Source organism: Sparus aurata, chromosome 7, assembly GCF_900880675.1.
Source record: "Sparus aurata chromosome 7, fSpaAur1.1, whole genome shotgun sequence".
Lineage (NCBI taxonomy): Eukaryota > Metazoa > Chordata > Actinopteri > Spariformes > Sparidae > Sparus > Sparus aurata.
The window spans coordinates 5,764,170-5,780,564 of NC_044193.1; the positions used below are offsets into that span (position 1 = coordinate 5,764,170).

At 49.1% G+C, this 16,395-nt stretch overlaps 1 protein-coding gene across 6 annotated transcripts in view; it reads right to left on the minus strand.

Annotated features, from left to right (window-relative positions):
- magi3a (membrane associated guanylate kinase, WW and PDZ domain containing 3a) overlaps positions 1-16,395 on the minus strand; it is a 131,415-nt gene that overhangs the window by 11,512 nt on the left and 103,508 nt on the right. For 4 of the 6 annotated variants that reach the window (XM_030421752.1, XM_030421751.1, XM_030421757.1 and 1 more), the window contains exons 6-13: positions 15,255-15,334; positions 14,512-14,569; positions 11,273-11,379; positions 6,767-6,964; positions 3,518-4,153; positions 1,643-1,674; positions 741-1,008; positions 261-400 (exon numbers count right to left, since the gene is read on the minus strand). In XM_030421752.1, the coding sequence (XP_030277612.1) occupies positions 261-400; positions 741-1,008; positions 1,643-1,674; positions 3,518-4,153; positions 6,767-6,964; positions 11,273-11,379; positions 14,512-14,569; positions 15,255-15,334 (1,519 nt within the window). The remainder of the gene's footprint in view (positions 1-260; positions 401-740; positions 1,009-1,642; positions 1,675-3,517; positions 4,154-6,766; positions 6,965-11,272; positions 11,380-14,511; positions 14,570-15,254; positions 15,335-16,395) is intronic. The other 2 variants (XM_030421753.1, XM_030421755.1) reach the window with 1 other exon arrangement.

Sequence of the window (16,395 nt, forward strand, 5' to 3'; positions counted from 1 at the left end):
AGAATCATGGAAATCAGATACTATGAATCCATTCTGCTTGTTGTTGTTGTTGTTGTGTGGGCGGTGCTTCAGTGTAGCCCGGGACACATGTGTATTAACACATCTGCAAGAAGCAGCCCAGACCACCTCCAAATGCAGTCTGGTGAGTGATCTGATCTCAAATATGCCTCCGTTTCTCGGGGCCGTCCACTCAAGGATGGATGTCGATACCAAATGTGAGCAATCCTTCGTGACATCTTTTAGTTTAGAGAACGTCAAACCTCGTTGTACACAGCCGGACCGGACCGTGCTGGGCTGCTACCTACCGGCTGATCCGGCCCCTCTCCTCCGAGGACTCTGAATCCGAAGCCCGACTCCTGGTTCCTTTTGATGTACACATCCAGGTCCTTGGTATTAGGAGCTGCAGAGAGAAGAGGAGAGGAGAGAATTACTATTTTTTTTTTCATTCAAATCAGCCGAGACTGACAAAACACAGCAATTATTTCTGTTATGTGTTTTCGACATTTGGGTTGCGTGCAATGCGCCGCTTCTATCCAGACGTAAAGACCGCGGATATCTGAAATGATTTCATCAGCTGAGGAAACATTTGATTAAAAGACTTGATCAGACAAAACGTGCAATTTTACAGCATCAGCGATTCCAAGACTTGTCACAATCACGCTGAGCGGTGGCGTGTGGGGTGGGGCCCTTTGCCTTCACCGCTGGCTTCACCCCTCGCCCATTTCATCGCGCACACTTACGCTTGCTGTCCAACATGGCCCTGGACTTGAGGTAGAGCTCGGACGCGTCCGGTTTGGGAGAGGAGGCGCGCAGCGTGTTGGCAGGGTAGGACAGCGGATTGGGGGGCAGCTCGCTGGGCTGACCGATGGTCTCTGTGCTGCTGAGCATCTCCTGTCGCTGCTGCTGCTGCTGCTGCTGCAGGATGGGCTGGGAGCACGGATGGGGCAACTGCTGTGGAACCACGTGGGGCGCCTGCTGAGGCGCCGGCTGGGATATGGGAGCTGTGCACTGCAACACAGAAGCAAGAGCGGTGAGGAAACGGCACCGTAAATGTTTCCTGACCCTGTTTAACACCGAGCATTTAACGATGCGCACTTGGACACTCTCTATGATTTATTCAAGCCTGGTGTAGACATGCAGCGAGGGCGGAATGATCCCAAACCTCTGCACTCGTCTTCCTTTTTTAAAAAAAAAACAAAAAACAGTGCGACTACACATTGTGACTGTGTTGAACCTGCAAGATCGTGCATGAGTAAGCCTGTTGCTGCCTCAGCTCTCCTCTCTATTTTGAGCGTGCAGCACGGAGGAGCGGCGCAGGAGCAAGCTGTCGAACACGGCATATCATCTTAAACACCCATTCGCAGAGGGATGTTGAGTTGCTGTTTGCCAGGAGCCAGCGTGTTTACCCACATGATGCAGCTCCAGAAATAACAGCCTGGCTTATGTGGGCTCACTGAATAATGTAGCCAACAACGCACACACACACACACACATACACACTGAGTGGTGCATGTGGGTAACCGAGACAAAGTTAAAAACCTTTTTCTGTTTAATAATTCAGCGGCAGTTTTGGCATCGGTGTACACTCTGCCTCGCTCCGCACGGAGGAGGGAAAACATTACAAAGATCTGCTCCGACTTACTGGTTTTAGTGATTTCACCGGAGACGTCTGACCTGAAAGCAGAGAGGCAGAAGTGGATGTTAGAAATCTGATGGATCATAAAGGAAAACAACAGTGCATTCAAACGCATGGCTCCAAGGTTTAAAGCTTCTTTTCGATCTCTCTCCAACTCCACGAGGACAAACTCTGCACACAATCAGTGCTGTCCAATGACCGTTTCTGATACCTCGCTCCTGCTTCCCCTCTCCCTCTGTGAGCCACAGTGCAACGCAAAACAGTAGGGGGCAGTATACTCCAGTGGCCGAAGAACTGCTCCCACGTCACTCCAGGATGGGAGACACAGAGGTGACCCCCTCAGCCATGGGAAACCGTGCTCTTCTCTCAGTCAAACCTGCCAGCTGTTAGCTGAAACTAGAGCACGCCTGTCCCACTTGTCTGCAGCTTTTTCATTACCAGCATTCTGGACAGCATCGCTAGAATTAAACGCATGAAATCAATGAACGCGTACAGGTGTGAGAGGTTTCAATTAATCCCCATTTCGAATATCAGCGATGCAAACGTAGTGACAGCGTCTCCCCGCGCTGCTCGTTTGTGTTATCATCCTGCAGAGAGCAGCGCGCGCTACCGCAGGAAGAGGGTGGAATATGTCTCATTTCCAGATTTAAATCCAGAGAGCTGAATAATTTCCTGTTTCATTTTCTCTCTCTGCTCATCGGAAAGCGAGTTCTAGCCCCCCCCCACCACCCCGCCCCGGCTGGGAACATATCCTAACCTAATCCTGGTCTATGGGTGACCTGAGGGGAAGCCCTGCAGCGCTGCTCTTTTTTAGTCCTGGAAAGCTGTGATCTGCTGCTCCGTTTAAAGCAGCAACACACACACTCACACACACACACACACACAGTGCTGCATATGCACATGTTACATCAGAAAATGCATATCAGGCTGCCACAAATGGGCAAAAAGTTAACAACAGCACACACACACACACACACACACACACAGGACAAGCCCCTGGAGCTCAGAGCAGAGCCCAGCTGAGTACATCTGATATGTGGGTGCAACCGTTGAATCTAGGCTACTGCACTGCAGTACAGGCGGGGGAAAAAAAAAAAAAAAAAAAAAAAAAGCAACGAGCCCTTCAAATCAGTGGAAGCCTGAAGTCAGAAGAAGGGCGATGATTACCCGCCGTGCTCCATCTCTCATCCCTTCCCCTCTCCGTTTCCTCTCTGAGCAGCATGTGAATCACTGAAGCTGCCATCTCTCTTCGCCTTCCCCGGCGTGGGTCACCATGTGACTAAGCACGACTTCCTCCCCTTGTTTGGGGAAGGTGCGCGGCGAGCGATGCAGAGTCGGTGCGGGGGAGCCGAGCGTGAAATTGCTTTATTTAACATTGGGGAAGAATCTGTGTGTCCAAGCAGTGCCTACAGAGCGCCGCAATCCACGCCGTCTATCCAGGAATTAAAACACTGCATGTTGCACGTTAACTCCCACCAGAGCTAAGTGGGCCTTTATCAACGCGGCTCCGACGACGCTCCTTTATCCCTTAAGAAATTAATTTTAAATGCAGGCGGGCGGGGCTTCTCACCTCTGTTGTTTCTTTTTGGTGAAAGTAAGAGACGGAGAGAGAGAGAGGCTACAGGCGACACGGAGCTGTGCGGGGATTAAAATGATTTCGGAAGCGTGGGACTGAACCGCTAGAATATCTCCGGGCTCCAACACCTGTTTGCTGTCTGAACGGTAACCTGAGTAGATTAATATAGACGGCAGAGATTTAACAACAGAGACGTCACATCACTGCCAACGTAACCCCGCCAGCTGCGGCGTACTTCTGAGGATTAGTTAATGTCGCAGGCTCGCTTTCCAGCAGGGTGAACTCGACGTTTCCTGCCGACTCACCTCCCCTGAGCACCAGCACGTTGACCTCGCTGCCCACGGGCAGGTCTTTGAGGATGTCCACCACCTGGGAGTGGCTCAGCGTCTGGACGTTCTGTCTGTTGATCTCCTTGATGACGTCGCCCTTCAGCAGGCCGCGGCACCACTGAGCGTCCAGGATCATCTTCACCTTCTGGCCCAGGGGGCAGTCTGCGATGGCGAAGCCGAAGCCTCCGGGGCCTTTCACCAGGGGCACGCTCACCAGCTCCGGCTGTAGCAGAGTGGGGTCGGGGCCGTCTTGGTTGGGGATGTGGGGGACGTGGTGGTGGTGCTGGTGAGGATGAGGGTGGTGGTGGTGGTGGCGTCCTCCGTTGGTCATGGGCGGCACCGCAGCAGTCTGCCTGGGGAGGGTTCCCCCGTCTGCGACTGTGTAGTGGGGGTCCTGTGGCGTGGAGGTCGACGGGGAAGGGGACGTTTCCTTGGAGGTGCAGAGGCCTCCCGAGGCGTCTTCGCTGCTGTTGGTGTCCTCGGGCAGCGGGTAGCCCCGGCACAGGACCATGTCCACGTACTGGTTGATTGGGATGGACTGGAACATCTGCACCACATCAGCGTGGGTCTTCCCCAGAACACACGCCCCGTTGATGTCCACGATCACGTCACCTGTGGGACAAAGAGCATTTATATGTTAAACGTCCTACCACCAGTCACAACTGTGTTTTCCTCTTCTTCAGCTGATTGCTGGAGCTTGATGCATGTGTGGAGTTCGACACTAGAAGGCTTGAGAAGTGTTCATTTCCTCCGTGTTCGCTGAGAAATTGGATTTGGAGAGGCAGGCATGCATCGAAAAATAATCTGGGAGCCAATTCTGGTCCAATATTCAGCAAACACAAGTGTGTTGTGGAAAAAGCCTCCAGCGCGCACACACGTTAAGTTTGCATAATAATATATTCTCGATTTTTTTGTGAAAAAGAAGGAAAAGGTGCCATTTTAAGGTAAATTACACTTTTTTTTCTTGCTGGAATCGTGTGAGGCGCCCACTGGATAATAGTCATGCGTGCCTTAATGAATGTGTGGACGGGACCTTAAAGAAAAGACACTAATGTCTCCGACGTGGTTTGTCACAATAAGTGAGATGATAATTATCCGGCTGGATTGTACGAGTCGAATCTGAAGCTTCATCACCCTCTCACGCTCCCGCACTCTTTGAGAAAAATCCACAGACGTTAATGGAGACGGAGAGATCGAAACCGAGGGCATAAAATAGAACAGGACCACTGACATGCTGTCCTCTTCTTCCTCCTTTCATCTTCACTGTAAGAGGGGAGGAATCTCATCACCCCTCGGCACCGGCTGAGATACAGGCCTGGGTGGCCCGGCTGAATTGCTGACTCGCGAGCTGGCTGAAAGCCCAGCGGAGAGGATTCAGCCCACCTACGCGATCGATACCCTCTCTCCGAGCAAACACTGCGGCTAAGGTTTCACTCTTGAAATGAGCTCCACGTCCTGATGTAGTGCCTGCTCAGACCCGCCACACACAAACCTCTAACAACCCAGCAAACACAAACTAATAGGTGGTATCGGGGAAGGGGTGTCAGAAACTTGAAATAAATTGCACCCGGACATTTCAAAAGAAAGTTGTTCCACTTCAACAGCGCTCGCTATTATAACCCAGCCAAATTAATAACATTCACTTTTTTTTTTTTTTTGGTTTTAATCAATTACCCCTCCTTCTCGAGGGGGTAATGAAACACTGAAAATAATTACTCTCTCCGTTTCCGCTTCCGCGTTGATTCTCAGCGGCGGCATGGCTGTAGCTGTACGAGCACTCGGCGCAATCGATGTCGCTGTGACGTGCATCCTGAGGCACTTCGCTGACGGTAATTCAATTGACTTCAATCACCGACGCATGTGATCATCAGAGTATTTATACATACCATAAAAAAAAAAAAAAAAAAAAGGGCGGGGAATCTGCCGAGCTACAGACACGCGGGCGCTAAGACACAAACGCTGGGAGGTTTATAGCCGGCAGAGCTGCATTCACATACACATCCTATGGATAAAGCAGGTTGTCATCCTCCGGCCGTGACGGGACACACGCTCTGCAGGCTTATTAAACCTGTGATATACGGACGCGTATAAAATCTGGTTGTCACCCGTAAACCGAACATGTGCTTTATTGGCGGAAGTCTCCCATTTTCAGGGCTGCGTGATCATTAGCCTTGGCTTAATCAAGCAATGTGACATTCACGTTTTCACCGCCCGTTCAGTGGTTTTCTCCTGTAAATCTGTCTGGTCGTGTGTGCTCAGGTTACATAAAACCCTTGTTACGTACAGTACGTGTGCTGATGCCAAGCCGAGTGTGTGCACGGGCCAACGGTGCACATGGACTGTGGTTTTGTTTTGAATTATTTGTCTCTTTTTAACCCTTCTTTTCCTTGTGTTGACTTTAAATCGACAGCATGTGACTTCTGAAGATTTAACAGAATCTGGGGAAAGTGTGGATCCAATATATTTTATGACAGAGTATGCAAAATCATGGGACCTACTGGTTCATCGCTTTCAGATGTTAAAATGTTCACTTATCACTTCGGTAACATGGTAAGAATCTCTTAAAGGCGCTCGGTAGAGCGCATACCTCCGCCAACCCCAACAGTCGCCTTCAGTTCAATCAAGCCCAATATTAAATCAAGCATATTTAAATCTGCTACATCTGGGTATTTTTGGGATCCACAACAAATGCAACCAGCCACCTCAATACGGCTGATTTTCTTTTTCAATATCAGGAAAAAAATAATTAAATAATTGGTTAAAATGTCAAAAATCTCGCCATAATAAAGAGAGAGGGATAAAAAGTCCCTTTATCCGGATCCACACCAAAAGTTACTGGGGTCTATTCTAGGTCGATACCCATCCTCCATCCAGCTCCTGTGGATATTCTTTCAGTAGTTTTTGTTTAATCCTGCTGACAAACCAACAAACCAATAAACCAACAAACCAACAAACCAACAAGCAGACGGACACAGGTGAAAACATCAGCTTGTTATTGTTAAGAAGTTTGTTGTGATGTTTGGTGAAGGTTATAAGCAGACATACAAAAAGAGGAGAGAAACATTTGAATATCATTCACTGTGTGTCCTTTCGTTTCCTTTCCTCGTTATTCTTTTTGGGAATCAAATCACAAAACAGGATCAAATGTGGACATAAACACTGCAGCCGAAGCACATTTCAGACTCTGGAGTTTTTATAAACTCTATGTCAGCGAGGGATGGTTACCTGAGGCGATCTTGTTGTCGTGTGCCGCCGGCCCATCAGGAAGGACGTTTTTGACCTGAAGGAACTCGTCTGGTCGGTCTCCTCCGATGATGGTGAACCCGAAGCCCTGGGGGCTTTTCCTCAGTGCCGTCTGCAGGATGGTGCCCTGCAGCTGAGACGGATCCCTGGTGAAGCCCCGCAATCCCCTGACAGGCTCGTCTGTTTGTCGGGATGACGGCGGAGAAAGAGCAGAGAGGTTGACATGCGGTAAAAGACGGGGAAATGGAGAAAAATATCTTTAATGGCCTGATTAATGCAGTGACTGCATACCTAATTGCTTCAGTTTGAACATATTGCACAGTTCTGGTCTAACAATGAGGAAGTGAGATATAAAACCCTTGTACTTAATCTGACATGAAGCCACAGTGGCATTAAATCTTCGAGATGAGAGCGGCACACCTTTAAAGTTCACAGGTTTACGTGCTCTCGCCGTCTACGTGGTATGTTAGCATGCGTGTGTGTGTGTGTGTGTGTGTGTGTGTGTGTGTGTGTGAAATGAGCCTGGGATGTGAGGAGAATCTGAAAAGCCTGCTCATGAATTACCATCTGTCTCCATCTACACAACGTTCGCACAGTGACAACGTGTCTGACAGCACGTCACTCACTGCTAGTAATTACACGAGCACTCTGAGAGCGTGGTTATTTAAGTGCAAACTCAAACAAACCACACACACGCGCGCACACACACACACACAAAACTTGTGAGCAGTGGCGTGCACAGACTTTTTGAAGGACAGGGGCGAAAAGAAGGGCACTTTAGCGTGCGTTTTGGCTCCCAAGAGGGCAGTTTAGCGTGTGTTTTGGCTCCCAAGAGGGCACTTAATCGTGTGTTTTGGCTCCCAAGAGGGCACTTAAGCATGTGTTTTGGCTCCCAAGAAGACCCTTAATCATGTGTTTTTGCTCCCAAGAGGGCAGTTTATCATGTTTTAACCAGCCAAGGGGGCAGTTTAGTGTGTTTTGCCAACCAAGAGGGCACTTAATTGTGTGTTTTTTGCTCCCAAGAGGGCACTTAATCGTGTGTTTTGGCTCCCAAGAGGGCACTTAATCGTGTGTTTTGGCTCCCAAGAGGGCACTTAATCGTGTGTTTTTGCTCCCAAGAGGGCACTTAATCGTGTGTTTTGGCTCCCAAGAGGGCACTTAATCATGTGTTTTTGCTCCCAAGAGGGCACGTAATCGTGTGTTTTTGGTCCCAAGGGGGGACTTTAGCGTGTGTTTTGGCTCCCAAGAGGGCACTTTAGCATGTGTTTTGGCTCCCAAGAGGACCCTTAATCATGTGTTTTTGCTCCCAAGAGGGCAGTTTATCATGTTTTAACCAGCCAAGGGGGCAGTTTAGTGTGTTTTGCCAACCAAGAGGGCACTTTAGCGCGCGTTTTGGCTCCCAAGAGGGCACTTTGGGGCGCGTTTTTCAACAATTGGGCCATGAGGGGGGGGCGACATCCAGTTATAGCACGACATCTGTGTTTTGGCCCCCGTCTCGCTCCGCAAAAAACAACCGATTCTTTCCACCGCGGTGATAAATCCGTTCTGAAAACGCGCCCGACGTTTTCCAGGTAAACTTTTCATCGCAAATTCTCTTTGTGGCGCCTGCGGGATGTGTAAATGGGCCAACTTTTTTTTTTTTTTAGAGGGAATTACATTAGACAGCGTGTGTGTGTGTGAGAGAGAAAGAGAGCGAGATGAGCGCGATGAGATAGAAGGAGACAGAGAGAAACGGAGTCAGCCTCGAACGGAAAGAGGGGGAAATTCTAACTAAATCCTGGCTCGCCCTTCCCTGCGCTGTGGGGCCTGTGAGATTGTGAGTTATGCGCTGTGTCCCCTGCACGCTGGGCTCCTTCTCTGGCAGTTCCCACACTGATAGATGGTGGGACATCAATCTCATTAGGGAGGGTACAGATAGAAGCCACCCTCCCGCTCCTCCTCCTCCTCCTCCTTGCCTCCAACACCACTCTCAATGTGTCATGGGATGGTGATCTGCATAATTGCATTGCAATTGGCTGATAAACGTGACTGCGGTGAAGATATAAAAAAATAAAATAAAATAAGATCACGCCAAGTATGATTAACATGAAATTCCCACACCGGAGCTGTGTCGGAGCGATATATTTCCAAGATTGCATGTGTAAATTAATGTCGAGTAATTATAGGCACGCAGGTGCATGAACGCGAAAATACCTCATGACTCTATAAAGTGTGAGCACGTGTGTCACATGTTACATGTGTGTTGTTTGACAGGATTAAGCCTCGTCAGCCCGGTCGAGGCGTTCCGCGCTCACACACTCTGTCAAGAGACTGTCAACACTGTTTTTTTCACGATCGCCACGAAAGCAGCACTGACAGAGGAGTAAAGAGAGTGTGTGGGGGGGGAGGGAGGGAGTGAGTCGGGGAGGGAGGGGGGCACACACACACACACACACACACGCACATGCACACACACACACACACACACACACACAAGAGCTGTGTTTACATGGTCTTGATTAAGCTGTGAACCACAAAGGGACAGTCTGTATTCTCCGGGGTGAAGTGATTATATGAAATGTCAGGCAGGATTGTCAGCGCTGTAATTATGGCTGAGCGCAGCGCTGCGCTCTCCTCCTGCGCTCTGCGGCATTGTCTGGGAGGTCAGGCTCGCCCGTCCCTGTCAAAACACTGTTTAGATGCCACCTCACGCGCGTCCACACAACTCGCGCCGAGACCACCGGCCATTAATTCTCATTAACAAGGGCTGGGAAAAAGGTGCAGAGTGGGGCACAGGGGAGGCGGTGGAGGCTGGAGGCGGTGGCACGCAGAAGCAATATCAGCCGCAGACTGCAGAGAGGCTCAGCTGTGGGAGGTGGGGGTCTGCGTGCAACCGAGTGAGGCAGACAGTTCTGTCCGAGGGGTGTCTGAAATACAGAGGCTGGTTTGAATACTAATAAGGTCATGCTTTGTCTGCGCACGCACAGAAGTGTATAATAATTCTGACTCATTTTACAACAACACAGCGTTTCGGCTCCTCGGACCCTCACACAGCCTGAGCGGAGGGTGATTAGGGCCAGTCAAGCGGCAGCGCTCGCCACAGGTGGTAAATGACGAGCAGATGACCCAGTAGAAATGCAATTTATGATCATAAGTCACTTTCAAGCGCAGTCGCCCTCTTTCTCCTCTTCTGTCTCTCAACCCTCCCTTTGCTCTAAAGGGATCTTTGAACTGTGCCGGATGACTGGGGCAAAAAAAAAAAAAAAGAGAAAAAAAAAAAAGGCATTTTTCAAAGAGACCTCAGAGTCCCCCCCTATTTCATAATCTACTTGTCAAAATGAATTCTGCCGCCCGGTGAAGCACTGCTCCATTATTCAAATTGAATATCATTGCCTCAGAGGCCACGGGCTGTTTATCAGCAGCCTGTCAACCGTTAGAACATCTTCCAGACCGACATCTCGGCGTGAAGGAGATGATAAAAGTGCGCCAGTGTTTGGAGAACACATCTGATGCCTCGATATAAAGGCGGCCTCTTCAGCGGAACAAAGAGTTGGAACTATAAAGCCGGAACGTGTGTTTAAAAAGTGCTGGGTCCTTGATAGCGCTATCGACTGTGTAGCATCCTAAGTGAGGAGAAAGTAGGAAAATCACAGCCGAATGTACATTTGCTGACCTTGAAGTTCGACGGAGCGACCTGTTAACGCCGCCGACTGTTTCCTGACTGCTTTCATTAATGTTATTTATTTTAAAAACAAGTATGTGTGATGAATGTGCAGCTATGGCCGACCTTGATAGGTGTTTAGCAAACGCGTCCTCGAGGGAAAAGTACTCACTGAATGCTGCGATGCGAGATTTTACCCTGTTTTGGATCACCTCAGCTCCCACAATGCATCCCGAGTGCGGAACATGAGCGTCTGAGCTGAACTTTCACGTCAGTCTAGCCAATACCTGTTGAGATATTTCACTAAAAAAAACCCCACAAAACCTCAGAGGATCTCCAAGTACCACAGAAACCATTCGAGCGTCTGACGGACAAAGCCACATTTCCATCCCTACAGACCGGCTGCTAGCACGGCTTAAAATCAGTCAAGATGCATTCGTAATAAACGTATAAAAATATGAACATTTTAAGGGCTTATTTCAAGAGTCACAGACTGAAAATATGCACTCATCATGTGATACTCAGTGCTCCCTCCCTCTCTTTCTCTCTCTTGGATTCCAGGATGCAATTTAGGGCAAATGATCTCACTTCCTGCCTGCTTCCCTGATGACCAACGAGAGGAAAACTTCCTGGGCGTCAATCTAAACGACGACCTTTAATGTGAACACTGCAGAGCTGACTTAAACAAAATCCTGATGAGGTTCCTCTTCAACTGAAGAAACTATAAATATTTATCATTCCAGCACCACATCTCTCAGCCTCAGCGTGCAGATGATGTTCGGCGAGAATCAAACGGAATCATCTCACTCTTTCGCTCGTGAACTGCGGCGAACACGTCTGCAGTTTACCTGCGGGTGCGGCTGCCGGCGGCGGTGCTGCAGCGGGCATGTCGACGCTCATCTTCCTCTTCGCCTCCATGACCGGATTCTCAAACTGGGTCTTCTGGTTGATGTGGCTGCACAGGGGAGATAACATCATCAGATGAGCGAGAACAAGCTGTTGAACGAGGTCTAAATGAGCATCTGTGATACGTTTGCATCCTGTCTTTGTTGACATACAACTCATCACACCGCCTACTGTTTCTATTAAAGCCACCGATTTTACACATTAAAGTGTGTTTCGGGCTGCAAGTGTGAAAAAGCCAGTTTTGTCACTCAGTGGCTTCGCTGCATTGTGGGTAATGTAGGCACCTACAACACAACTGCTGGACTCTAAAAATCTAAATGGATACAGTGGAACCAGAGATCGGAAATCAACCTCATTCATCTTCCCTTTGAAAACCTCGTGCCTACATCACCCACAATGCAACGGCCACTGAGTGACATCACTGTAGGTAAACTATCAGATTACTTGCAGCTTCCTCTGGAGCCACAGTCACTCTTTCACATAATGCAGCCGACCTGTATACACACCTTGATTTCTGCTTTCGTCTACGGTCTCGCCTTTGGGCCTCGCAGAGCGCAACCTGTCCACACCCCTCGATACTGTTCATGCAAAGCTGTGATTTGACTACGAGGGCCGGGTGTCCGATAACCTATTCACTGGGCAGACAGCATGTCATCAAGCATGCAGGCTGCTTTATACACGAAAACCACAACTTCAAAACTGTTCTATTCCGAGAGTGTAACACACACGGGTCGAGAGCGTGTATAAGCCTCTGAAATAAAAAATAAAAAAATGGAATGCACGGTGAATTCAAAGAGAATTGGATAAAGGGGATCAGTAGCGATCTCCGTCGTGATAGACCACATCCCCATGATGGGATTGACCCCTGCTCATCGCACTGTTATCCCGGGATCAAGAGATTCAATAAACGACAGGTTTGCAAGGTGGATGTAAACAACGACGTGCTCCTTTTTTTCCCACATTTACACATCCAGGGATGGATTAAACAGCCTTTGCTAAACCGGGATCAGCGGCTGACATTTGCGGGGGGGGGAAATTTACACCAAACTCAATCTGGGGAAAAACAATTACCGGCGGTGCGGATCACACCTGTGCACCGAAACACTTCCCCGCTACCGAGAGAAGCGCCCCTCCTCGGTTTTAGATGAGGCGGCGTATCATCGGCGTAATGAGCTCTAACAGCTGTAAATCCCGGTCCTGACAGCACCTTGGGAAGACGAAAGTGCACCGACACCGCTACAGAGAATCAGCCCCATGCTGGGATGCTGATGGTTATATGTGTGTGTGTGTGTGTGTGTGTGTGTGTGTGCACTCAGTGAAACTCTGCTCTGACTCATGCACAGAGATACCCTCCCCATTAAGTCTGCAGAGATAAACACCCCCCCCCCACCACCACCACCACCACCTCGCTTTCATTTCCACCCTTTTCATTTCCTCCGCTGCTCCCCGTCTCACCTCCTCGCTCCTTGATCGTCCCACCTCGTGTTTTGTTTGGCAGTTGAGGAAATAATGAGACTTTGTGTCACGCCGTCGCATTTTGCTCGTTCATTCACAACCAACAGAAAAATGTCGCCAGACAAAGAGACGGAGGAGAGGAGAGGCAGCCTCTCGGTGACCCTCTTGCATAAACAGACTCGCTGATTCCTCCCCCCCCAAACTCCCCCCCCGACACAGCCCGCCTCTGCCTGCAGGTCTCTTCCTCTTTGTCCACGGTAATGGGACTAAAATGAAACACTGTGCTCTTGTTTACACTCTTCATCAGGATGGAATCTCACCCTTGTTTCCCTCTCGGGGACCCTAAAAACCTTCATTGTCCGTTGTCCTCACTGTCTTTTCTCTCTCACACACACACACACACATAGCTGTAACCCCACCGGTGCTATCTGCTCTGGCATAATTGCTTTCTGCAGGACTGTGGGAAAGTAGTGTATCGACAATAGCATATGCTGCTATCACGTACGGCAGCGGACAGGTCCCCCGAGACTCAACAACGCCGCATTTTTCCCCCGAGGTATACACTTCAGTCTTTCCCGGGGAAAGGATGCACAGCTCCTGATTTTTACGCCGAAACAGATGTGAGAAAATTCTAGATTTATGGGGTGTCTAGTAAGAGGTTAGAAACTTTATCAATAACTCGCAAAACATTAGTGGCATTTTCAAAGCGTGCACAGGTGACACGCTCCCTCCTGAAACACTTTCAGTCATTAATTGCTGGCACTGATGTCATGGGAAAGTCAGGTGAAGCTCTGTGGTCCACAAAACATTTCTGGAGCGTCACAGCAAAAAAAAAACAAAAACGTGGCAGCTTCCTCTTAAACAGCTGAAGTTGGTGGGGACTACCGAAATAAAAAAAAAAAAAATGGCTCCAGACAGCTCGTCCGACCACTTCAGACGCGGCGCGCGCTAACGCTTTCAGCTCGGCAGCTGCAGTGAAGATTTTGACTTAACAAAGTGTCTTTTTTAAAATCAATTTGAGGCCCTTCGGCTACAGAAGGCTTCATCCGACGAGCTGTACCGAGCCATCTTGTGTTTTCTTTCCCCCACTGGTTTTTAGTCTCCATCACAACACACGTTTTCTTTGAGCAACATCAAAACTATTTGGGGAAGAGTTTGAGAAATCTCTAAAATAAGTTGATAACTTAAAAGGGCCTCTGAAACCATAAATTACGACGGCTGTTAATCTCCTAGGACAGATAAAAATGGGCTGATAGACATCTCTTTGATACATTGCGTGGGACGGCCACGAAGCAGATGACGGGGATACGGAAAACAGCCGAACCCATCAAAACTGCATTCATGGCTGTTAACGACAGAACGCATTCTGGACATGGACAAATTAACTTTAAAAACAAAAAAAAAAACTGGACAAGATTCACCCAAAAGATAGACTGAGAATGAACTCGTTTCACAGCAACTGCCGTGTCCAATTCCCCTGCAGCTCCGGAGTTCAACAACATGGCTTTGACTTGCGGATGGTGTGAATACAATACCGCAAAACTCTCCAGAGGACGCAGACAGGTTCTCGTTCAAAGCCCTGGGTTGAGCCTGTTGACTGTCACTTCAGCACAGACACAACGGAGACTGAATAGAGGCGTATGAGTAAGCGGTATCCTCCGCCGCGGCTCGCAGCAGCAGCAGCAGCCCTCTGGGCCACTTCAGGCACAGGGAGAAGTTTACTCACTCGACGTAGTAGGTGCCGAACTGGGGGTCCTCAATCTTCTCCCAGCCGTAGGGCAGCTCTGGGGGGAGAACAGACGGGGGTGGGGGAGGTGGGGGAGAGAAGACAGACGCAAAATCACTTCGAGCACAGCTGATGCACTACATGGACAATTGGACACACGCGATGAGGCGAGGTGCTTTGACTGGCAGCTTCACAGCGTGCTTACCTACACGCAGAGAACAAGAGGCCTGCTTTTATTTGTCACTGTGTGTTTAGGGTTTAATACACACTGTAAAAGGAGGCTGGGAGAGGAGGAGGAGGAGGAGGAGGAGGAGGAGACGCTGAGCTGTTACACGGCCTCCCTGGAAAGTAATAGCCTTTCCTCTCCTGCGGTGTGTGTGTGCGCAACATCTTGAGTTTGTGCCGCTGTGTGACAAAACGCATGCGGCTCAGAGGAGATCTTTACGCAAGAGGGGCCGTGGAAAATTGCCTTTTGAGAGACGCTGCACTGATGAGCCTCCCCGCATGTGTCCCAGAAGCCATTAGGAGGAGCGGGGCAGGCTGGGGGACCGGAGGTTTGTGCTGTGTCACCGGCATGACTGTGCCCGGGACCGCTCAGCTGTTCAATCACCGTCTGTTAGCCGGCGCCCTCTTCGGAGAGGCTGGGACATGGGCTCCTGCACACACTGCTCTGTGCGGCAGGGAGTAGGGGATGATGTGTAAACGTGTGTGTGTGTGTGTGCTATCCTCAGAGATTGTCTTACCTCCTTCCTCGCATTTCTCAGGAGGTTTGGCCTTCTTGGCGAGGCGGGGGTCCAGCCAGGTGGTGGTCTTGCTGTTGTGACTGAGGTACAGAGAGGAGACAGAGCTGTAGGTGCAGCAGGGATGCTCAATATCAGACCTGACATCGAGAAATGTACCTACACTATCTTTATAATACATACAATATGCAGCCATATTCATTTTATTGACTTAAGAAGAAGAAAAAGGAGGTGAAGGAGAAGAAGAAGAAGCGGAAGGAGATGAGGAAGATGAAGAAGAAGAAGAAGAAGAAGAGGAAGTAGAAGAAAGAGATGAAGAGGAAGAAGATGAGGAAGATGAAGAAGAACAAGAAGAAGAGGAAGTAGAAGACAGAGAAGAAGAGGAGGAAGATGAGGAAGATGAAGAAAGAGATGAGAGAGAGACAAAAAAGAGGAAAGAGGAAGAAGTAGAGGACGGAGGCAGAAGAAAGAAGAACAAGGAAGAAGAAGGTGAAGAAAAAGAATAAAGACGAAGAAGAAAGAACACGAAGGAAGACGAAGCAGATGAAGAGAGAGATGAAGAGGAAGGAAGAAGGAATAAGAAGAAGATGAGGAGGATGAAGAAGAGGAAGAAAAAGAAGAAGAAGAAGAAAGATGAAGAGGAAGAATAAGAGAAAAGAGGAAGAAGAAGAGGGCGTAGAAAGAACAAAGAAGAAGGAAGAAGAAGAAGAAGTAAGAAGGAAGAAGGAGGAAGAAGAGAGAGATGACGAGATGAGAGGCCATGAGCAGCAGGTCATTATCAGCCCACACTGTGGTAAAAACACTGGAGACACAGAGACAATTCAGCAATTAGCAGCTTTTTACCTGGGAGCTCTTCCACCAGCTCTGAAAAACAAACACAGCTACAAGCTCCCCGAGAAACAAAAACTGTGGCTGACTTCCAATCTGCCGGGATCAAAAAGGCCTTTTTTTTTTTTTAAATATTAGTCAAATCTGAACAAAGCTCAGAGGACCCTTTGAGGTAAAGGGAAGTGTGTGAGAAGAGGGAGAAAGAGGAGGAACACGCGGACCACGGGGAGGAAAGAAAGAGCAGCTGCAGAGATCACAAGGAGCAGAACTGAGGGAGCAGGTCAGGGGGGGGGTGGCGAGCTCCATTTAGCCTGTT